Source organism: Coregonus lavaretus, assembly GCF_964263955.1.
Source record: "Coregonus lavaretus genome assembly, chromosome: 4".
Lineage (NCBI taxonomy): Eukaryota > Metazoa > Chordata > Actinopteri > Salmoniformes > Salmonidae > Coregonus > Coregonus lavaretus.
The window spans coordinates 66,059,047-66,083,823 of NC_139991.1; the positions used below are offsets into that span (position 1 = coordinate 66,059,047).

General features: G+C 43.1%; 1 protein-coding gene across 1 annotated transcript in view; it reads left to right on the forward strand.

The window, feature by feature from the left end:
• The window catches only part of LOC311128252 (carboxyl-terminal PDZ ligand of neuronal nitric oxide synthase protein), a 135,483-nt gene that overhangs the window by 53,699 nt on the left and 57,007 nt on the right, over nt 1–24,777 (forward strand). Inside the window, exons 3-4 of the mRNA XM_084160301.1 lie at nt 17,797–17,889; nt 19,454–19,512. Coding sequence (XP_084016427.1) covers nt 17,797–17,889; nt 19,454–19,512 — 152 coding nt within the window. The remainder of the gene's footprint in view (nt 1–17,796; nt 17,890–19,453; nt 19,513–24,777) is intronic.

Below are 24,777 nucleotides of genomic sequence, written 5' to 3' on the forward strand. Positions count from 1 at the left end.
GGGCAGATGGTGCCCCTGATCCGCACCCCAATTCTTCCCCCTCAGACATTTCAGGTCGCCTCGTCCTCCATCTTACCCTAAGCCCTGTGCCGTGTCTATGTGTGGAGGGGTGATAGATGACTCCTGTCCAGGGTGTAGCTGGGGTTTTGTGGCCTCTGATCCAACAGGATTCCTTCCTGGTAATCCTATTAGTTTTAGCATCTCTCTGCAGCCAGACCTTTTCATGATTTTCAATTTTCCTCTCTGCTCAGTTGGAACCATGTGAATACATGGTCTCTATCACGCACACACAGGACTCACGCTTGTGCGCACATGCATGCATACAGGCATGCACTCTCACACACACACACACACACACACACACACACACACACACACACACACACACACACACACACACACACACACACATACCACAACACTCAGATATCCTCTCTTCTTTCTCTTCCTCCCTCTCACTCCCCTCTCTCTCTCCTTCAAGCTCCAGTGACTTTATGAGGCAGCTACCTGCATTATGTCGGAGTTGCTGGATTTTCTCGCACAAGTTAATGCCCATTTTAACAGTGCTGTCTGAAACACCATGACAGTTTGATAAGCAGGTATTACATGGATACATTTTCCCAAACTGAGAAACTCCATTTATAGCAGATCAAAGAATAGCCTTTTATAGATTGTGTGTGTGTGCTTGCTTGTGCACACGTGTGTGTGTGTGTGTATGCTCTCATGAGTATGACTTTGTGTTTGCTAACAGGTTGCACTTTTGTATTCCCATGTGGGTAGCCCACTGAGTGGCTGCCATCAGAGCCCTGGGAGCGCCTGTCGTGTTCCTCTGCCCGTCAGCGAGTCACTGGAGCGAGGGACGGTTCTCACGGCACACCAAGGGCACAGGGACTCACTCAGGGGCTGCTACTGCAAGGCTTAGTCAGTCTCTCTCTGGAAATGTCACTGGTTCCTTGAAGTCCTGGATGCTTTTCAAGACGGTTCTATAGTACTGCATAAAGTACTAGAGTATTGTACAGTACAAAAAGGCATTGTTGGAGTTTGTGGTATTTTTCATTTTTTGATGATTGTCTCCTTGTCAGGCTATAGCGGAGACTATGAAACTACCTAAATAACTAACTAAGTACCTAACTAACTATCTAACTAATTATAGCTACAATATGTAACTTTTTGGGAAACCCGACCAAATTCAAAAAGAAATGTGAGTTATAGATCTGTCATTCTCATTGAAAGCAAGTCTAAGAAGCGGTAGATCTGTTCTATGTGCGCTATTTCTATGCTTCCCATTCTTAAGTTTAGTTTTTGCGTCTTTTACTTTCGGTTTTGTACACCAGCTTCAAACAGCTGAAAATACAATATTTTTGGTTTAGATGGTACAAAGATTCTTGATTCTCTACACAATGACTGCTTGTTTTGTCACATAAACTGAAATTGGGCTAACAATTAGAATTTTTGCAACTAGGAAATGGCAGAGCGATTTCTGCATAGTGCACCTTTAAATGACTGACTGACTGGCTGACTAACTGGCACTAACTTGCTAGTTGATCGTCTCTGGTTACCGGTTGATACTGTCTGGTTTTGCTCTTGTCCTTCTCCTCCCCTGCTCTGGAGATGGAAGCTCTACACCATTCACAAAGTGGAGTCATTTATTGTAGAACTGTCTTTGTCTCACACATACACAGCGAGTGTGATGAAGCTCTATCATCAGGAGACAGACACAGCTGTATCTGACAGATGGGACCACTGTGTGGTGTCGGCTCTGGTCTGTCTCATTCTGTGGTCTCTACCAGCAGCACTGTTGTTAAAGCAACATATTCTGGGTAACACACCACAACGTTCTGACAAGCCGGTGCACTTGAACAAGCATCTAACTAACTACAACGCTTTAAGAAACCACAATACTGACAGTCCACTGCAGTCTAAACCACAACACTGACAGTCCACTGCAGTCTAAACCACAATACTGACAGTCCACTGCAGTCTAAACCACAATACTGACAGTCCACTGCAGTCTAAACCACAATACTGACAGTCCACTGCAGTGTAAACCACAATACTGACAGTCCACTGCAGTGTAAACCACAATACTGACAGTCCACTGCAGTCTAAACCACAATACTGACAGTCCACTGCAGTCTAAACCACAACACTGACAGTCCACTGCAGTCTAAACCACAATGGCTATCAGTGCTCTTCTCTTGAAATTAAAATATATTTTTTCTATTTTTTGTTGCCTTAATTAGCACAAGCAAGCTGTATGACGACAATGTAATGCCAATCTACGAGTTGTTGTTATCCCATGCCTAATGCCATGCATGTAGGAAGTCTCCAGTGGGTTTTTCCCTTTTACCAGGCCCATGTCTTCCTTCCTTCCCAATGTGGTCTGGTCCCCTGCTGTGTTTAGCCCTGTGTGTAACCCTGTTAAGGAGCCACTGTAGGGGCAGGCCTGCCAGCCAGTGTCAGCCCAGGGCCCTCTCACCTAGCCAACTCGCTCCCAGCCCTCTCTCCCAGCCAACCCTCTCTCCCACTGGGCTAGACTGTTCACTGGAGCCCAAGAGCTCAATCAATAACATGTGCAGTCAGGCGGAAATCACACATTTCATACACACGCAGTCACGCTCATATACACACACAGCTACGCATGCGTGCGCGAACACACATACACACACTTCACACACTCCTGAACCAGGTCAAGGGCGTTGTCCATAGCGACCGTCTCGGCAACTACTCTCTCACTCCCCCGCTGTCCGAAGGTGAGACTCCAGTCGTGTGTGTTTTTTCTCTCTCTTACGTCACAGTTGAACCACCCTCCTCCTCCTCTGGCTTGGGTCCAGCTGAACTGATATCGAGGGAGGGAACAACATCACTGCACTGCCTCCGTCTAGAAAGATGCTAAGATAAGATAATTAGTATTGAACACACATAACCACTGGTCAACAAACCTTCCACTGTATGCCTTAGAAACAGAAGGTACAGGAAGCATTTCAGAGAACCTAATAATCTACAGGCGATCTTGGAATTGGAGTTCCGTTGAAGGAAATACCCCTTACTGTATTGTCATGTAGAATGGCACTGGAAGAGTGAAGAATGACAACTAGGAAAACAATGAGAAGGTCTTGTCAGTCTCAGTCAAGTTTGATTTGTTTCTCACCAACTAGCCATAACTTTGAGTTCCTCGGATTCCTCTGAGATTCTTTTCAAGTTGAATGTCTGAAGGCCGTTGGACAGATGCTGTGTTTTTCAGCTCAGGTCAGTTCCTCAACAGCAGTCTCTTTGTCAGAGTCTTTCAAAAAGACGAAAATGCCTAGAAATTCCCCAATCCCGAGAATTGCATTGAGGCAGTTGCCGGGATACAATCCATAGGGGCCATTGTGAGGGTTGTATAGAGCCAACGGTTCGACAGGGAGCAGCAACGGCCCACAATGCTCCTTACATTCCACTGTCCTTTGAGCGTCCTTTGAGCTGAGCTATGGTGGATTGTGGGTAGTTTATAATTTCTCAGTCTATCAATCTGTTTACAAAATCTTAACTCCGCCCCTGCCAAGTCACTTTCTCTGAAAACAGGAAGAAAGAACAATGAAGAAGATTCACTATAATTCCCATCTGTATGTAAATCAATCCTGTAGTACGTTGCTATGTTCAGTATATCGACCTTGAGCCAACGGACATAACAGATCCTACAAGAGCAGACTTTCATTAAAGGACCTCTGGTTAGGTACATTGGAAGAACATTAGAACAACACTCCCTAGTCCCCTGTCTGTGTGTAAATCACTCCTACGCTGAGTTTACCGTTCTTTGACCTTGATCCAACGTGTATAATGGATCCTACAAGACTAACCTTTCATTAGAGCGATGTTGACAGATACCTTTGCCTCTACATCAACACCAACTGGTGTGCTAACTCCAGCACGGTGGAAGGGTCGACCCACTGTTCACCTGTCTTGGAATACCTGATGGTCAAATGCTGACCCTTCTACCTCCCGAGGGAGTTTTCAGCTGTTATCGTGACTGCTGTATACATTTCCCCTCAGGACAAGAGAAATAACAAGCTGGCACTTAACGAACTGTACGAGGCTATAAACAAGCAAGAAAACCTACATCCAGAGGCTTCTTTTGTGGTTGCCGGCGATTTTAATTCCGTGTCAGTAAGACATGTGATGCCCAACTTCCATCAACACGTCTCCAACGCCTCTAGGGGCGATAAATTCCTAGACCACTGTTATTCTACCCACAAGCAAGCATACAAGGCCCTCCCTCGTCCGCCATTCGGAAAATCAGATCATGATTCCATACTCCTGCTTCCTGTTTACAAGCAGAAACTCAAACAGGAAGTACCTGTGACTCGCTCTGTTGAGAAATGGTCACCAGAATCAAAGATTATGCTACAGGACTGCTTTGCTAGCGCTGATTGGAATATGTTTGGAGACTCCGCCGATAACATTGACGAGCTAACCACCTCCGTCACCAGATTCATTAGAAAATGTATCGGTGAAACTAAAGGACAGGGCTACCGCACAAAGAGCTATCGTAGACAACCCTGAGGCTATGGCCGAGGACATGAATAAGTACAAGAAGTCCCGCTATGACCTCACAGAGTCATCAAACGAGCAAAAGGACAATATAGGAATAAGGTGGAATCATACTACACAGGCTCCACCGCCCGCTGCATGTGACAGGGGCTACAGTCCATTACAGATTACAAAAGAAGACCCAACCGTGATCTGCCCAACAATTCCTCTGTACCAGACGAACTCAATGTATTATATGCATGCTTTGACAACAACAACATCGTGCTGGGTGATACCCAGAGGATTGGGTGATCTTGCTCTCCAAGGCCGATGTGAGAAAGGTCTTTAATCAGGTCAACACCCGCAAGGCCGTGGGCCTGACGGTATTCCAGGGCGCGTTTTCAAAGCATGCACAGAACAGCTGGCAGGCATATTCACAGTAATTTTCAACCCCTCCTTGGCCCAGTCTGTAATTCCCACATTTTAAGATAACAGCCATTATTCCTGTCCCTATGAACTCTAAGGCTTCATGCCACAATGACTACCACCCTGTAGCACTCACTTCTGTAATAATGAAGTGCTTTGAGAGGCTGGTTATGGCACACATTAACTCAACCATCCCAGACACCCTAGACCCACCCCAATTTGCATACCGCCCCAACAGAGCCATAGATGACGCAATCTCAATTGCTCTCCACACTGCCCTCACCCACCTAGATAAGAGGAATACCTATGTGAGAATGCTGTTTATTGACTACAGTTTAACGTTTAACACCATTGTCCCCTCCAAGCTCGTAACCAAGCTTAGGACTCTGGGTCTGAACACCTCCCTCTGCAACTGGATCCTGGACTTCCTGACGGGCTGAAGTGTCCAAATCACTAAAGACTTAAAATGGTCCAAACACACGCGCACAGTCGTGAAGAAGGGGCGACAGCTCCTCTTCCCCCTCAGGAGGTTGAAAAAGTTTGGCATGGGCCCTCAAATCTTCAAAAAGTTATACAGCTGTACCATTGAGAGCATTTTGACTGGCTGCATCACTGCCTGGTATGGCAATAGCACCTCCCTGCCATCCAGGACATCTATATCAGGCAGTGTGGTAGGAAGGCCCGGAAAATCATTAAAGACTCCAACCACCCAAGCCATAGACTATTCTCTCTGCTTCCGCACGGCAGTCGGTACCAGTGCATCAAGTCTGGCACCAACAGGCAATAAATAAGACTGATAAATAGTTAACAAAATAGCTACATATACTATCTGAGTTAACCATGTATCTTTATTGACCTTTCATTTTTATTTTTGCACTGTCTCTATGCACACTCACAGGGCTCTACACACTCTCACTAACACTCACTCCATCATTTTGTCACTCACACATAATATGCACATACATTTATACTGACTCTACACACCCGCACACCCACTCACATACAAGCTGCTGCTACTCTGTTTATCTTGTTGCCTAGTCACCTTAACCCTATACATACAGTGTATCTACCTCCATCACTCCAGTATCCCTGCACATTGTAGATATGGTATTGGAACTGTGTATATATATATATATGTTACTTACTTACTTACTTATTGTGTTCTTCATATTTCTTCTTATTTCTCTTGTGTTTTATTCTAGTATTACATTGTTATTGATTATTTAATTGTTGGGTTTTGAGTTTGCAAAAAAGGCATTTCACTGCACTTGTGCATGTGACATTGAAACTTGAAAACACGTAGGACTATTTTAACTCTATAATTAGTAGAAAATGACTGGGCCCATTTCCTCTCAACTGAGAGCGCTTTTGTCATTGAGAAAACAGACAGTTAACATCTACACCAAAACCGTTGACTCCGGTCTCAATCCAGCTTTGTTGCCTTACTGTATGGTGCATAAATGAATCCTCTTTTTCAGGAGAGCCATTTCCGTGAACATGCGGGAAGTCCTCTACAGTTGCTCCACAGCCTCAGGCTCTGCCTTGTCCTGAGGCCTACATGTAGTCAAAGGGAATGTATCTGAAACATACAGTACATCTCTGTCTCTCTGAGGATGTTGGTGGGCTGGTGACTGAGATGGGAGAATTGGGAGCCCAGTGAGATAAAGGGTTAATTTATACTGGGAGTTACTGGAGTTAGTGGGAAAGGAGGCCTTTGAAAGGTGATGGTTGAAACATACCGTTACCTCCAGTGTCACATAATGTCTGTGATTACCTCTCACTAGTTTGTTACTCAATTCAATTTACGCACCTGGGTTGGATTGCGAGGTAACGATAGTATACTCTTTCCTTAGACTCACTGTTGCGGCATCTCCTCTGTAGTCATTGGCATCTCTTTATTTTGATGAAAGGAGAGCAAGAAAAAGCAAAGCCGCTTCCCTCCCTCTTCTTTTTAACGATACTTTGGAAGGTTATGGATGATGGTACCATTATGCCAGAGAGGCTTGTTTCAAAATGCCACACCCGGCCCCTTTTCCAATTTCCAATCGGATTTTGTAATGTATGTGTGTGTCCTTTTTTAAAGGTCTTAACTGAAAGCACTTTCACTGCTGAACTGGCAAATACGCCCCAGCATCACTTAGTAAGACCTGGCAAAGCTCTGTAGTACTGTATAAGAGAAAAATGTAGACCAATTATAGCATCTGAGTGTTTTTAAAGGGTGGGCCTGACTGTACTGAGATCAGATATTATATCTGGAACTTTTCCATCATTTCGTGACTTTACGCAAAGTCATCACTATTCAAGCTGCCTTCTAATAATAAATTACTGACAGAAATGCTAAATGAATTTTGTTTCGCTTACTTGCTCGCGAGTGATGATTCTGTCTATTAAGTCATCCATCTGGTGTATTATTTCTAAGGGTATAGTGATTTAATAGACTTCTACTCAAAGTGTAGACTTTAAAGGGATACTTCATTATTTTGGTAATGAAACCCTTTATCTACTTCCCCAGAGTCAGATGATCTCGTGGATATCATGTTTATGTCTCTGCGTGCAGTTTGAAGGAAGTTGCTAACTGGCATTAGCAAAATGACTGGAAGTCTATGGTAACTTCTAGCATGCTAGTTAACACGGGCTCTCAAAACTACCTTTAACTTTCTTCATAATGGTTGCAGAGACAATAAAATGGTAGCCATGAGTTCGTCTGACTCTGGGGAAGTAGATAAAGGGCTTCATTGCCAAAATCCTGAAGTATCCCTTTAAAGCAGGGGTAGGCAACTAGATTCAGCCGTGGGTCGATTTTTGTCGGAGTGGATGGTAGAGGGGCAAGAACATAATTATAATAATTTATACACTGCAAGTTGATCACAACTAAGGCCAAAAAGAGATTGTATTTGAAAATAATCATTTCATACCCTTTTATCTCCAATTTCGTGGGATCCAATTGGTAGTTACAGTCTTGTCCCGTCGCTGCAACTCCCGTACGGACTCGGGAGAGGCGAAGGTCGAGAGCCGTGCGTCCTCCGAAACACAACCCAGCCGAGCCGCACTGCTTCTTGACTCAATGCCCGCTTAACCCGCCAGCCAGCCGCACCAATGTGTCGGAGGAAACGCCGTACACCTGGCGACGTGTCAGCGTGCACTGCGCCCGGCCCACTACAGGAAGACAAGAACATCCCTGCCGGCCAAACCCTCCCCTACCCTGGACGACGCTGGGCCAATTGTGTGCCACCCCATGGGTCTCCCGGTCGCGGCCGGATCATTTCATATCTTGATTACATTGAGACACAATCACATCTCTTTTGTTATTCGTGGGAATACTTAGGAACAGATTTCCTAAATTAAACAAATTTTTTGCTGAATTCATGGTGATTTTTAAATCTTGTTGCTGACCCCTGCTTTAAAGTCTTCCATTTGTTTAAAGTTTCAATTTTTATTAGTTGTTTGTACGGGAAACGCATGGTATACATTTCCCAACTAAATGCTTACGTGCAGGTTCCTTCTTGTTTTTTTTGTTTTTAAAAAAATTTATTTTAAATATTCCCCTTTATTACTTTCCAACCCCGCCACCCTTTCCCCACTTGGAGTAAACTAGTGAACAACAACGCCTAGGCCTCTACTTCCAGCCCATACTTCTTGACAATACAACAACAATAAGAAATAATACAAGATAAGAATACGAAGATAAAGTAATGGCTGTAGAATAGAATAAACATTTTAGCATAAGTATAATACAGGAAGGCACAATTTATAGTCTAATATTTACATGGGTATTGGGGAAGGGGGGGATGGAGGGCAGTGTATACACTGAGCAGTGTGTGTAGCAGAAAGTATTCCCTTGACACATTTTGTTATGTTACACCCTGAATTTAATATGGATTCAATTGAGATATTGTGTCACTGGCCTACATATAATACCCCATAATGTCAAAGTGGAATTATGTTTGTATACATTTTCACAAATGAGTTAAAAATTAAAAGCTGAAATGTCTTGAGTCAATAAGTATTCAACCCCTTTGTTATGGCAAGCCTAAATAATTTCAGGAGTTTGCTTAACAAGTCACATAAGTTGCATGGAATCACTCTGTGTGCAATTATAGTGTTTAACATTATTTTTGAACGTCTACCTCATCTCTGTACCCCACACATACAATTATCTGTAAGGTCCCTCAGTCGAGCAATGAATTTCAAACACAGATTCAACCACAAAGACCAGGGAGGTTTTCCAATGCCTCGCAAAGAAGGGCACCTATAGGTAGATGGGTAAAAATAAAAAAGCAGACATTGAATATCCCTTTGAGCATGGTGAAGTTATTAATTCAATACACCTAGTCACTACAAAGATACAGGTGTCCTTCCTAACTCAGTTGCTGGAGAGGAATTTCACCATGAGGCCAATGGTGACTTTAAAAATGTTACAGAATTTAATGGATGTGATGGGAGACAACTGAGGATGGATCAACAGCATTGTAGTTACTCCTCAATACTAACCTACAGTGAGGGAAAAATAGTATTTAATCCCCTGCGGATTTTGTATGTTTGCCCACTGACAAAGACATGATCAGTCTATCATTTTAATGGTAGGTTTATTTGAACAGTGAGAGACAGAATAACAACAAAAAAATCCAGAAAAACACATGTCAAAAATGTTATCAATTGATTTGCATTTTAATGAGGGAAATAAATATTTGACCCCTCTGCAAAACATGACTTAGTACTTGGTGGCAAAACCCTTGTTGGCAATCACAGATGTCATACGTTTCTTGTAGTTGGCCACCAGGTTTGCACACAGCTCAGGAGGGATTTTGTTCCACTCCTCTTTGCAGATCTTTTCCAAGTCATTAAGGTTTCGAGGCTGACGTTTGGCAACTCGAACCTTCAGCTCCCTCCACAGATTTTCTATGGGATTAAGGTCTGCAAGGAGATTTAAGGAGACTGGCTAGGGCACTCCAGGACCTTAATGTGCCTCTTCTTGAGCCACTCCTTTGTTGCCTTGGCCGTGTGTTTTGGGTCATTGTCATGCTGGAATACCCTAACCCATTTTCAATGCCATGGCTGAGGGAAGGAGGTTCTCACCCAAGATTTGACAGTACATGGCCCCGTCCATCGTCCCTTTGATGCGGTGAAGTTGTCCTGTCCCCTTAGCAGAAAAACACCCCCAAAGCATAATGTTTCCACCTCCATGTTTGACGGTGGGGATGGTGTTCTTGGGGTCATAGGCAGCATTTCTCCTTCTCCAAACACGGTGAGTTGAGTTGATGCCAAAGAGCTCGAATTTGGTCTCATCTGACCACAACACTTTCACCCAGTTCTCCTCTGAATCATTCAGATGTAAATTGGCAAACTTCAGACGGGCATGTATATGTGCTTTCTTGAGCAGGGGGACCTTGCGGGCGCTGCAGGATTTCAGTCCTTCACGGCGTAGTGTGTTACCAATTGTTTTCTTGGTGACTATGGTCCCAGCTGCCTTGAGATCATTGACAAGATCCTCCCGTGTAGTTCTGGGCTGATTCCTCACCGTTCTCATGATCATTGCAACTTCACGAGGTGAGATCTTGCATGGAGCCCCAGGCCGAGGGAGATTGACAGGTATTTTGTGTTTCTTCCATTTGCGAATAATCGCACCAACTGTTATCACCTTCTCACCAAGCTGCTTGGCGATGGTCTTGTAGCCCATTCCAGCCTTGTGTAGGTCTACAATCTTGTCCTTGACATCCTTGGAGATCTCTTTGGTCTTGGCCATGGTGGAGAGTTTGGAATCTGATTGATTGATTGCTTCTGTGGACAGGTGTCTTTTATACAGGTAACAAGCTGAGATTAGGAGCACTCCCTTTAAGAGTGTGCTCCTAATCTCAGCTCGTTACCTGTATAAAAGACACCTGGGAACCAGAAATCTTTCTGATTGATAAGGGGTCAAATACTTATTTCCCTCATTAAAATGCAAATCAATTTATAACATTTTTTACATGCGTTTTTCTGGATTTGTTTGTTTTTATTCTGTCTCTCACTGTTCATATAAACCTACCATTAAAATTATAGACTGATCATTTCTTTGTCAGTGGGCAAACGTACAAAATCAGCAGGGGATCAAATACTTTTTTCCCTCACTGTAAATGAAAGAGTGAAAATAAGGAAGCCTTAAGAAATTAACTTTATGTCCTGAATACAAAGAATTTCAGTATGTTAGGGGCAAATCCAACACAACACATCACTGAGTACCACTCTTCATATTTTCAAGCATGGTGGTGGCTGCATCATGTTATGGGTATGCTTGTCATTAGCAAGAGCTAAATACAGGCAAAATCCTAGAGGAGAACCTGGTTCAGTCTGCTTTCCAACAGATACTGGGAGACAAATTCACCTTTCAGCAGGACAATAACCTAAAACACAAGGCCAAACAGACACTGGAGTTGCTTACCAAGACAACATTGAATTAGTGGCGTAGTTACAGTTTTGACTTCAATCAGCTTGAAAATCTATGGCAAGACTTGAAAATGGCTTAGCAATGATCAACAACCAACTTGACAGAGTTTGAAGAATAAAAAATTAAGAAAGTGCAAATATTGTTTAATCCAGGTATGCAAAGCTCTTAGAGACTTACCCAGAAAGACTCACAGCTGTAATCGCTGTCAAAGGTGATTCTAACATATTGACTCAGGGGGTTGAATACTTATCTAATCAAGATGTTTTAGTGTTTTAGTGTTCATATTATTATTATTATTATTTATTTATTTTTTTTACAAATGTTATATATTTTATTACACTTTGACATTACATAGTATTTTGTTTGCATTGTTGACAAATTAAATAAATTATAATCCCACTTTGTAATACAACAACATTTGGAAAAAGTGTGTGAATACTTTCTGAAGGCACTGTATACATGTGTGTTTGTGTCTATGTGGGTGTATGCTTGAGTGAGTGCATGTGTGCTAAGGTGCGTAGAATCAGAGCAGGTGGTCAGTCCAGTTCAAGTGTTCAGCAGTCAATTAAACTGTCTCTGGACTATATTCAGTAGCGTTTTTCACCATGAATCGTGTTCTGGGGGCAGCTCTGCAGAGTAGTCACTAGCTGGCACAGCCACAAAGTCATTCAATCTAACCTTAACCCTAACCGTAACCACACTGCTAACCCTAATGCCTAACCCTAACTCTAAATTAAGACCAAAAATCACATTTGTACAATTATAGCCAATTTGGACTTTGCAGCTGGCCTGTCCAAGGGGAAATCGCTCAGTTCTGCCTCCAGGACAAGACTCATGACAATAAATATCAACCTGCTATTCAGTATATTACCTCAGTATCAATATTGTTACTGATTCCATTGTAACAGAGTGATACTGTGCAGATGCAAAGTTTGGCAACAGAATGACGGCACAAACAGTAATTCTGTTACCAAACTTTGCATCTGCACTGTTGTTAAAAGTAGTCCTTGTGCCTAGAGTTGTATGGTTTGTTTCACTTTGCAATCATTGGTTTTTGTTTGACATATATTTTATCTGAGTCAGTGTCATGGTAGACTGTTACCATACTGTTATGGTAGACTGTTACCATACTGCAGGGATCATCAACTAGATTCACCCGCGGGACTGAGTCAGTGTCACATTATTACAGTGGAAATTGCCCTACTATTTTTGCTGATTGCTGACTCATCATGTCCTCGGTATGTGTGAAGATTAGAACTCCCATAGCAGTCCTATAGTGCTTCCTACATTATCATTCATTTATTATTCGCATTCTCTAGTCTCTCTAGCCTACATGTTACTCTCCCAGGTCTCAGAAGTCTCAAATAGCCCAACATAATGAACAAAAATGTTCACTTGTGCTCTGAAAACACTTCCTTGTCAGTTGTTGTTTTAACATTATGTCTCGGCGACCGAGGCCGAGGGAGCTACGTGTCGTGAGAACTTTTAATTGTTTGCTCCGAAGTTTATGAAGGAAACAGGGAGAACAATGCAAGTGCATTAAATCCTGAATATTTCACAACACTTTTGCACTTAAGCAAAGAAAAATATAAAATTTTCATACTTGGATAGAGTTACAAAACACGTTTTTACTCCTGCAGGATGCTGACACAAAATGTGAATTATAAAAGACCTCCGTTTGCCTTTTTGGAGTTTTTACACAAATAGAGATGGAGTGAAAAGTGTGTGTCCGGGACTCCGGGCTGGTGGTATGTTGATGTGTGTGCGTGTGTGTCTGTCTCTGTGTGTGTGTGTGTGTGTGTGTGTGTGTGTGTGTGTGTGTGTGTGTGTGTGTGTGTGTGTGTGTGTGTGTGTGTTTGTTTTCATGTGTTTGTGTGAATGTGTTTGGGTGACTGCTTGGTTAATGTGCGTTAAGGGCAGACAGTGCGGTTGAGACCCAGGGTGAGAGACAGCAGTACTTAGAGTCTTTGTACTCTGTCTGGCAGGAGTATATGCTGTCATATCAACATCCAGTGCCTCTTTAACCAAAATGTTCCACTGAAACCAATGGAAGCCACGTTCTTTGGAACAGATCTGTGCGGGGGAATCCCGCCTATATAATGGTAGTGTAGGAAAACACTGCACAGATGTCCTGCCTGAAAGAGCTGTCCTACTGTTCTCTTACTCATCTTTAAAGTCATCTCTTTAGTAGGGTTTGCACTCAGGAAATGTTTTGTTGAGTGAACATGGTCATGTGAGATTAAAATTCCCATCAACATACCACAGTGTCTGAGCCAGGTCTTGTGTAGAGCCAAACCTTTTTCTTTGTGACTGATTGTGTTAATCTCTCTCTTTCTCTTTTTCCGTCTCTCTTCCTCTCTTCCTCTCGCCCTCTGTCCCTCTTTCATCCTCTTCTTTCTTCATCCCTGTCTGTCGCTCAGTCTCCTCTCTTCTTCCTCGTCCCTCTTTCATTTCTCCTTCTCTCTTCCTCTTTCATCCCCATCTTTCCCTCTCTTCTTCCCTGTCTGTCTCTCCATCTCGTTGCTCATCCTCTATTTAATCAGCTCTCCTAGGACCTTGCTCTCAGTAATTAGCTTTGAAATGTTAATCACCATAGACCTAGAGCAGAGGACACCAGAGAGATGTCGGCATTATACACACAGGCACACACACACACGCTTACTCACGCTGGTACGCGTACTTGCCCACATATGTAGGCCTACACTAACGCACACGAACGAGCACACATACACTTTTTTACCAACCTCACACACACCTGCACAATGTACCCAGTGATTCATCTTAGTGCATTAATATTAAGTGTGGTAGCAGGCCATGGCATGCTCAGACATGCCAGCCAATTAGCCTATGGCACCGTGGGTAGGGAAGGTCACGACATGCGGGAGGCCGTTGCATAACGTCAGCTCTCCTCTCTCTCTTCCCCAACATACAGGGCAAGGCTGCTTCCAAGCCTTCTACCGTTATGTCTATACTGTTATGATACTGTTATGGTAGACTGTTACCATACTGTTATGGTAGACTGTTACCATACTGTTATGGTAGACTATTACCATACTGTTATGGTAGACTGTTACCATACTGTTATGGTAGACTGTTACCATACTGTTATGGTAGACTGTTACCATACTGTTATGGTAGACTGTTACCATACTGTTATGGTAGACTGTTACCATACTGTTATGGTAGACTGTTACCATACTGTTATGGTAGACTGTTACCATACTGTTATGGTAGACTATTACCATACTGTTATGGTAGACTGTTACCATACTGTTATGATAGACTGTTACCATACTGTTATGGTAGACTGTTACCATACTGTTATGGTAGACTGTTACCATACTGTTATGGTAGTCTGTTACCATAGTGTTATGGTAGTCTGTTACCATACTGTTATGGTAGACTGTTACCATAGTGTTATGGTAGACTGTTTCCATAGTGTTATGGTAGACTGTTGCCATAGTGTTACGAACCCTGTGGCTTTAAAAGTCTAGGGTGGATGGAAAAGAGACCCGTAACATAACTCATGCGAATTAGAATATTGACAAGGAACAGTGAGAACAAAATACACCGACAACCACAAAGCTACCGTCAAACACAAAATGTTTATTATAAACACACGGTAAACGGTTTGGGGAAAAAGGGCTGAGCTGGACCCAAGGAATGAAACAATAAAGTCAAAAACCCCTAAACTGATCTTGCCTGTTTTAAGAACCGCTAAGCTTACTGCTAACCATACAAAAATACAGTGGGTGGGCCGCTCAGGTCTAACTAGTGTGTTTAGACAAGGTTTTCCTACGGGTAGTGTATGTCCAAGGGCGACTTACTAAACCCCTCTTTTCCCAGGCACAAACAAACAACATAGGTACAATATGGACTAAACAGCAAACGAGTGAGTACAGAAAAACAAGACACCACAGTATACATACTCACAAAAAAAAGAGTATTGGTCAGAAAACACAACTGACTGGCTTTTAAAACCAGGGGATGTGTGATATGGTAATGAAAAACAGGTGGTGCAATACGGAGGAGTGTCCACTGATTGGTCCACCTCAGCAATCAGCAGACGAACGGCTGTCGGACAGGTGGGACACACCAACGACCACCAATCAGGAAAACAAGGGACACCTGTGATTAGGGCAGAAGGAGAGGAAAAACAAATATACATACAGGATACCTGTATCCGTAACACATACTGTTTGTTTTGGTAGACTGTTACCATACTTTTATGGTAGACTTGGTAGACTATGTAGTCTTGGGTCATGTTTATTAGGCACCAAACAAAACAGACTGAAAATGGGAAGGACTACCTGTACTCGTCCAATAAGGAACGCTTATTTCCAATTCCCATTGCAAAATATTTCTAAACAATTTCTGTTTTCTTCCCCTAATGAACACGACCCTGGTCTCAGGCCTTGAACCTGGTTTTCCGTTGCAAAATGCTTTAAAATCATTTTCCATCACATGCCCTAATGAACACAATCCTGGCCTTGGAGTTGTCAGAGTTGACGCTAACTGGGTTCATGTTTAAGTGAGGAGCCATGAGGCTGAGTGGAGGCGACGTGGCAGACATGCTAACTCCGCCAGCTAGACCTCCTCTGAGCCGACACAATGGCCAGACACGCAGGAAGTGTGTTAGCCACTCTGGGCAGACACACAGCTGCCATGTCCCATCCTGCAAACGAGCAGAAGATGAGAAGAGCAGCACCCCTATTCCGGGAACTGAACAACCGGGGCTGTTCTATTGTTAATGATGAAATACAGTGTACAGTAGGATGGATTGTTTGGGTGGGGGGGTATGGATGCGGGTGTTTCAGTGTGTGTGTACAGTATGTGTGTCTACATGCGTTTATTCGTGTGTCTATGTTCGTCTTTCATCAACATGTGTGTGGGTTCCTTTGTGTGTGCGTGTGTGTGTGTGTGTGTGTCGGGTTGACTTGGCTCAGTCGAGGACTGACTTCATTTAATAATGGACCTCCTGTTCTCAGCCCTCCATACAGACAGATGAGTCATCAACACTGACTGGGAAACAATCCTATGGTCAGATGTTTCTCAAGGTCCAATGGCCTAACGTCACCCACAGGGGAGGGCAGCAGCTGCTAGAAGTCAACCGTCCAGAAAGAAACATTAATATAGCCATTAGCATGAGCTAATCAGCTAATCAGCCTGGGATTGGTTTGCGTGTGAATGTGGAGAGTGCCATGACATTAGAATGGATGAGAGGAAGAACAGATGTAGCAATCCCAAATGAAAGAGGACAAGAGAGTAACCGGTCTGTCCCAAAATGTTTTGCATGTCAGCAATCAAGTTTTCAAGATTTATAACTTTCAAACTACAGAAATACAGCCGGTATGATGCATTTTACATCATATGACGCATAACGCAGCATCATATGAGGCTGGCTGTATTACTGTATGTTGAAAGTTATATACATGCAAAACAATTTGGGACTATATCAACAATGGACTAATGAAAGAAATACCAAAAGTTCGTTTTTGGGTGGAGTTTCCCTTTAAATAATGATAACATTTTGGGAATGTATAGGAATGATCATCGTCCCCTGTTCGTCCTCAGTGTGGGGTTTAGTGTTAAGCCAACTGAATATGAATGTCACTATTTGTTCCTAGGGAACTCACATCATCATCATCACCACCTCAGAGTCAGACAGCTCAGCTCAGTGTTCTCATCACTCACCCAACCATCATTTGGAGAAGAACAAGGAACAAAACATGTAATGTTGTTTAATGTCATCAACTCCAACTTCAGCACTGGTCTAGGTAGCCTCTCTCACCATGGTTCAGCTGGACTCCAATAGCGGTTTCAATGGCTCAGTGGGTTAGAGCACGTTGCTACAAACACAAGGGGTTGATTCTCACATGAGCCATGATGGGCCACATGTCTGTGTCACTGTCAATGTTGACAGTTCTTTAAGTCGCTTTGGATAAAAGTGTCTGTTAGAATAGATAATCATGTTAAGGAACCATGCTTCACAATGGTCTCCCTGAGTCCTTGTGGTCGATAGTACCAAACACTGAGTAGATTGTTGGCTTGGCTACTGATATGAATTATGGAAGGCCTTTCCTCTTTCTTTAATGTGCTGCTGCCTGCCAAGCCATTAAAAGGATAGCTAATATATTAGTGTGTAGCAGGGATCATCACCTAACACTGAGAGCCTTCCTCTGTTGGAGCCTGTACGACTCTGTCACTGGGCCAGCAGGGTGTGTATGTGTGTGCGTGCAACTTCCCTTGGGGATCAATAAACTATCTATACTGTAAGTGCTGTAAGCACTTTACATTGTAAGAGGGGTATCTCTCACCTCAGCCACTACCTATGTGTTGAACCCTTCACCTACAGTATGTGACAGATAGATTGTGGTTGTTGTTGCTCTACTCCCATAGAGGTTGATGATTGACCTATATGTGTTTGTGTTTTTCAGTATGAGTTCAAGGCCAAGAACATCAAGAAGAAGAAAGTGAGCATCATCGTGTCTGTGGACGGAGTCAAGGTGGTCCTCCGGAAGAAACAGAAGGTAATCAGAGCCAATCTGGGCCAATCAGAGAGCAGGGTTATGATGATGTCATTATGAAGAGGCCAATCAAAGAGTAGGGTTGTGATGATGTCATTACAAAGGGACTGATCAAAGAGTAGGGTTATGACGATGTCATTATGAAGATACCAATCAAATACTAGGATTATGATGATGTCATTATGAATGGACCAATCAGAGAGCAGGGTTATGGCGATGTCATTATGATGATGTCATTAGGAAAGACCAATCAGAGAGCATGGTTATGAAGATGTCATTATTAAGGGACCAATCAGAGAGTAGGGTTATGACTATGTAATTATGATTGACCAATCAGAGAGCATGGTTATGACGATGTCATTATAAAGGGACAAATCAGAGATGGCTTATGTCAATGTCATTATGAGGGGAATAAAATCACCAAATCCATGGGATTCTTCTCTTGCAAATGTAGTTTTTTTGTCTGTCGTAAAATATTACATTTAGACTTCATGTTGTATTTCGACTCTGAATTAGAGGTCTTCACGGGTCGAAAAAGTTTGACCTGTTCCGAAATGGACCTGGGGCTTTCCCACCCGGACACGATATGCATAAATAAAAAATGTCAATAGAGACCCGTTCCGAACGGACCCAAGGACAACTAGACCTGTTCCGTATAGACGTGGTCAGATCCAGACCCGGTCAGATCCGATCCGAGTGAGGGAAGCAACAGAAAAGTAATTTTTAAAGCTTCTTTATTAACCGGAGCTGATAAATCGCAAGAGGACGGAGAGAGAGGTCGAGATGCCGCTCTAGCAGGCAGGGGAGGGGCCGTACTGTGAGCGAGTGAAACGGGAAGCAGAAGGGGGGAGGGGGGAGAGACAGCAACCAACCAAGTCGACTCACGCTATAGTAAACTATTAGCTTTCATAGCTAGGTTATTTATCATAAAATATGATTACGTAGTACCTGTCTTGACTGAATCAAACCGGGAGAAGCTAGTCAAGCTAGCTAACATTAGCTAGCTAGGCTAATTGAGGCTGCAGTGCATGCGCTTTCTCATCCTACAGTTACAAATAACAACAACTCCATTCAGAATACTAAGCAGCTGTTGGTCATTGTAGCCTATCCTTCTCTTTTAACTTTTAATTCTGTAATTTTAATTCCATCTTCCATTGATTAGATATCTCCTAACTGCCTCTATGACTGTACCCTATTGCCGCTTTGATGAATTATGATTGGCCAACAACAAGCTACACACGCCACGCTCAACTCTCGTGAAAAGGAAGAGCAGCAGCATAAATAATAAAATGTCGCTCTCTCTCTCTCTCTACTGCAGCAGTCGTGTTCGTATCTGTACGGGCCCTTCTGGACAAGTCAGTTAAAATTACACATACCCGAGACCCGTGACAATCATATCAGATCTGACCTAGTCCTGTGAAATTATTTAGAATTCTGGATCTGGACCCGCTCGGGTCCCGGATCGGCTTTTGGGTATTCGGTTACAGCTGGATCCGTCAAGACCTCTACTGTGAATCTCCACTGTTGTGATTGATTGTTAACATCACCTTGACTTCCTTGCCCACAGAGGAAAGAGTGGACCTGGGACGAGAGCAAGATGCTGATCATGTCTGACCCCATATACAGGTCAGTGTCACACCTGACCTCTGACCTATTGTACAGGTCTGCCTCACTCGTCACCCCATTTCCTTCCCTTTTGACCAGCTGGGCCGTGTCTCAAATTAACCCCTACCTATTCCCCATATAGTGCACTACTTCACCCAGAGCCAATGTAGTGCACTCTGACATCATTTGAGATTTGTTACAGGTCTCCCTGGGAAAATACAGTCTTTATCTCAATTCACCTTCCTGGTATAAAAATAGCAGAAGCTCCTTTAGTGAATCCCATTTTAATGGGCCACACTGATGGTCCAACCGAATAACACATTGAAGTCATTCATATGTGCTGCTACACACTCTGATAATGTGCCTCTGTGTATGTGCCATCGGCAATTACACTCATACAGTATATATTGGTTAGGGTTAGGGAACTCTTGAATTATCTATGACTTGTAGCCACAGCATACGTGACGACTGGCTCGATTCGGTCCTATGTAGCAACATTTGAAATAGTGTTTTTTACACTGGAAAAATGTAGCGACTCAGAGCTAGAAAATTGTATGTCATACACTGCAGTTGAGGAACAATGAGAAAGTAATTCTGCTTTGAAAGTTAATAAACTTGTAACCCCACTTTTGAGAAAATGTCTCTTGAATGTTTTGGTACACCTACTGGGGAGCTCGTCTTTGTCTACACCCATTCAGCATTATTCACACCGTCTTAAGCCTTAGCCCCACCCATCTCTTTAAGGATTCATGTGAGGCCATGTGCTAAACAGAGTGAGTAAGGTAGTGTAATGTAGTAAACAACCAAAGATTTCAAGACTAAAAGTGGTGAAAGTAGTAGCAAAAAATCTAGTCCTTGGCCTATATCTTAATCTGACTGTGGTGCAAGTCATGTTGTTCTTCATATTACCGTCTCTGGTAAAAACATACAATATCAAAATAAAATCAAAGTTTATTTGTCACATGCACAGGATACAGAAGGTGTAAACGGTACAGTGAATTGGTTACTTGCATATTTGCATAGTAGCAATATCAAAAATAGAACGTGTCCAGATAAATATTGTATAAATTCTTACCCAGGCACACTTGTCTAAATTGATGGGTCATGTGAAATAAATGCTATAACCCCCCCCCCAGCCCCATCTAGCTAAGTTAATGGGTCACTATTGTCTACATGGGTCATGTAATCATCTGGCGAAGTGGAGTCTTTTGTTTAGACATGTAGCTAGCTAAACAATACACCTAATGGTGCTTTCAAGACAACTGGGAACTTGGAAAAATATTAGGTCAAATAATGATGTCAGTGATCTTCAGGGTGGAAAGTCGGGGCTCCCGTTCAAAATGATTTCGGGAGTCGGAGCTCGTTTTTTTTTTTTTTAGAGTTCCCAGTTGTCTTGAACACACTGAAGTTGGAAGTCGGAGATTTCCGAGTTCCCAATTCCGAGTTCCCACTTGTTTTGAACGCAGCATAGCAAAACAAACTGATTGTCATAGCTAGCCACCATGCATGAATCTGCAGGTACCTAAAGCTAACCAACTAGGTTCAATGTTAGCTAGTTAGCTAACATTAGGCTATAACTAGCAATACAAATGGATTTCTGAGATATGAATAATATTACTACACAGATCAAACACGTAATGTTAGCTAGCGAGCCAGCCAGCTAACATTAGCTAGTTAGCTAACAGTACGCTTTAACTTGCAATGAAAACGACTATCTGACAAAATTAGAAACTATATAAACTGAATTAGAAACTAATATCTGAAAATGTAGCTAGCTAGACTCTTTCCCGAATACATGGATGAACGCTTCTCCCTCACTGTTACGATGCCATGGTTGCCCTTAGTTTGAAGATATCATCCAGGGACAGGTGTTTTATATAACACTGTTCTCTTTTCGACTTCCTCTGCATATTTGCAACCAAAAGCCAGAATTTAGCATTCCAATGATTTCAAAACTCGGTCAACTTCTTCTGTGACAACAACACTGTTGATCGCCGTTTCTTCCCCCATCACTGTCATCAGAAGACTCTACATTGTCTGGTTCAATGAAAATGTTTTTACCTAAATCAGGGATTTTCTCATCGTCTGATTCATTTTCAGAGTCAGAGAGTCAGTATGGCACGATTGTCCTCCAGAATGTAGTCCATCACAACTTTTTCCCACAGATTTTTGTCGATGTGATAGCGGCTGTTAAATTCAGGGCAGCACTTTTGCAGTTCTTCATGATATCCTTCAAAAAAGCCATTTTAGAAAGGATTATCTACACGTACTGATCAGCTCATGTTATAAATCCGAACTCATCTTTCGGCATGTCCAGCCCACCCATTATCTCAGCCAATCATGGCTAGCGGGAAAGTTCAGTTTTTGGCTAAACCAACTATGCTCATAATTTAACAATTGTATTCGTATTTACAGATGGCTTACAAGTTTGTTATTAAGGCACTTGAAAGTTCACATGTTCCAGAAAGCATTTCTGTCAAGAAAACGCATTTTGATAAAAAAATAAATGTTTACGTTCAAATGCCTCTCCTGTGAAGTAGTGACATGCGACATACGCCTAGTTTCCTGAAACAAGTCACATGTGTGTGAGTTTGTGTGTGTGCATGCGTGCCTGTGCATGCGTGTGTGTGTGGTTTTTCAGGGACATCTCTGTTCTTACATGGTAGCCATGTAACTGTAGGCAACAACACCTCTGACACGCTGACCCTCAACACGTGGGGGCCCCTCAGGGGTGTGTGCTTAGTCCGCTCCTGTACTCCCTGTTCACCCACGACTGTGAGGTCAGAGACTTGGCAGCAGTGGGGGTCGGTGCCGTTTAAGATGAGGCCGTTTAAGATCACACACAAACACAGTTCACTTTCATAGCAGCCACATACGAACAGCTTGTATATATAATTCCTTCTTGCATCTTTCTACGCACGCTCCTCCTCTCACCTTCTCCCTTCGTTTGTGGACTTCAGTGCACAACACGTCAGCTGTCTGTGACCGCTACAATCATGCAGTACAGTGTACAGTCAGCAGCAAGCAGTTTAGCTTTTACACCGGTGGGCCCGGTGGCAATAAATTAATACAACCAAAAGCTTACCTTGACTTGGAAGAGTTCCAGTATTGGATAGCCATAGCCAGCTAGCTAACATAGCATCCCTCTCGGTTTGAGCTGGTTGTTTGAGTAGGCTAAATTAGTTCGCTGCATTCGATGCTAGCTAGGTAAGTGAAAGTGGGAAAAAAAATAAGATGAAATATAGCTAACTCTCTCTCTCTTGCTTCTCCTTAATTTTGGAAGAAATTAATTTGTTCAAAACTGTTAAACTATTATCTTTCTCTCTCTTTGAGTCAACTACTCACCGCATTTTATGTACATTTTACATTTACATTTTAGTCATTTAGCAGACGCTCTTATCCAGAGCGACTTACAGTTAGTGAGTGCATACATTATTTTTCATTTTTCATACTGGCCCCCCGTGTGAATTGAACCCACAACCCTGGCGTTGCAAACGCCATGCTCTACCAACTGAGCTATATCCCTGCCGGCCATTCCCACCCCTACCCTGGACGACGCTGGGCCAATTGTGTGCTGCCCCAATTGTGTGCCGCCCCAGTGCTAGCTAGCTGTAGCTTATGCTTTCAGTACTAGATTCATTCTCTTATCCTTTGATTGGGTGGACAACATGTCAGTTCATGCTGCAAGAGCTCTAATAGGTTGGAGGATGTCCTCCGTAAGTTGTTATAGTTACTGTGTAAGTCTATAGAAGGGGGTGAGAACCATGAGGCTCCTAGGTTTTGTATTGAAGTCAATGTACCCAGAGGAGGACGGAAGGTAGCTGTCTTCTGGCTACACCATGGTGCTACCCTAAAGAGTACTGCTGAGGCTATTGTAGACCTTCATTGCAAAACAGTGTGTTTTAATCAATTATTTGGTGACGTGAATATATTTAGTATATTTTTTAAATGAAATTCACTGAGGATGGTCCTCCCCTTCCTCCTCTGAGGATCCTCCACTGCTTGTCAGTGTGGTGCAAGGACAAAAACCTCTCCCTCAATGTCAGTAAGACAAAGGAGCTGATTGTTGACTACAGGAGAAAGAGCGAACAGCACGCCCCTATCCACATCGACAGGGCTGTAGTGGAGCGGGTTGAGAGCTTCAAGTTCCTTGGCGTCCAAATCACTAAGGACTTAACATGGTCCACACACCTGCACAGTCGTGAAGAGGGCACGACAGCGCCTCTTCTACCTCAGGAGGCTGAAAAGATTTGGCATGGGCCTTTGGATCCTTAAAAACTTCTACAGCTGCACCATTGAGAGCATCTTGACTGGCTGCATCACCGCTTAGTATGGCAAATGCATCGCCCTCGACTGCAAAGCGCTACAGAGAGTGGTGCGGACGGCCCAGTACATCACTGGGGCCGAGCTCCCTGCCATCCAGGACCTCTATATCAGGTGGTGTCAGAGGAAGGCCCGATAAATTGCCAAAGACTTCAGCCAACCAAGCCATAGACTGTTTACTCTGCTACCGTCCGGCAAAAGGTATCGGAGCATCGGCTCTCTGACAAATAGGCTAGCTTCCACCCCCAAGCCATAAGACTGCTAAATAGCCATAAATAGTTAATTAAATGTTTACACGGTCTGCATTTACCCTATCTTGCACTGACTCTATGCACACTCACAAGACGATACACTGAGTGTACAAAGCATTAGGAACACCTGCTCTTTCCATGACATAGACTGACCAGGTGATTCCAGGTGAAAGCTATGATCCCTTATTGATGTCACTTGTTAAATCCACTTCAATCAGTGTAGATGAAGGGGAGGAGACAGCTTAAAGAAGGATTTTTAAGCCTTCAGACAATTGAGACATGGACTGTGTATGTGTGCCATTCAGAGGGTGAATTGGCAAGACAAAAGATTGAAGTGCCTTTGAACGGGTTATGGTAGTAGGTGCCAGGCGCACTGGTTTGAGTCTGTTAAGAAATGAAACACCGCTGGGTTTTTCACTCTCAACAGTTTCCCTTGTGTATCAAGAATGGTCCACCACCCAAAGGACATCCAGCCAACTTGACACAACTGTGGGTAACATTGGAGTCAACATGGGCCAGCATCCCTATGGAACGCTTTTGACACCTTGTAGAGTGTTCTGAGGGCTAAAGTGGGTGCGACTCAATAATTTTGTATTTATTTTATTTTAATTTCACCTTTATTTAACCAGGTAAGCCAGTTGAGAACAAGTTCTCATTTACAACTGCGACCTGGCGAAGATAAGGCAAAGCAGTGCGATAAAAACAACAACAA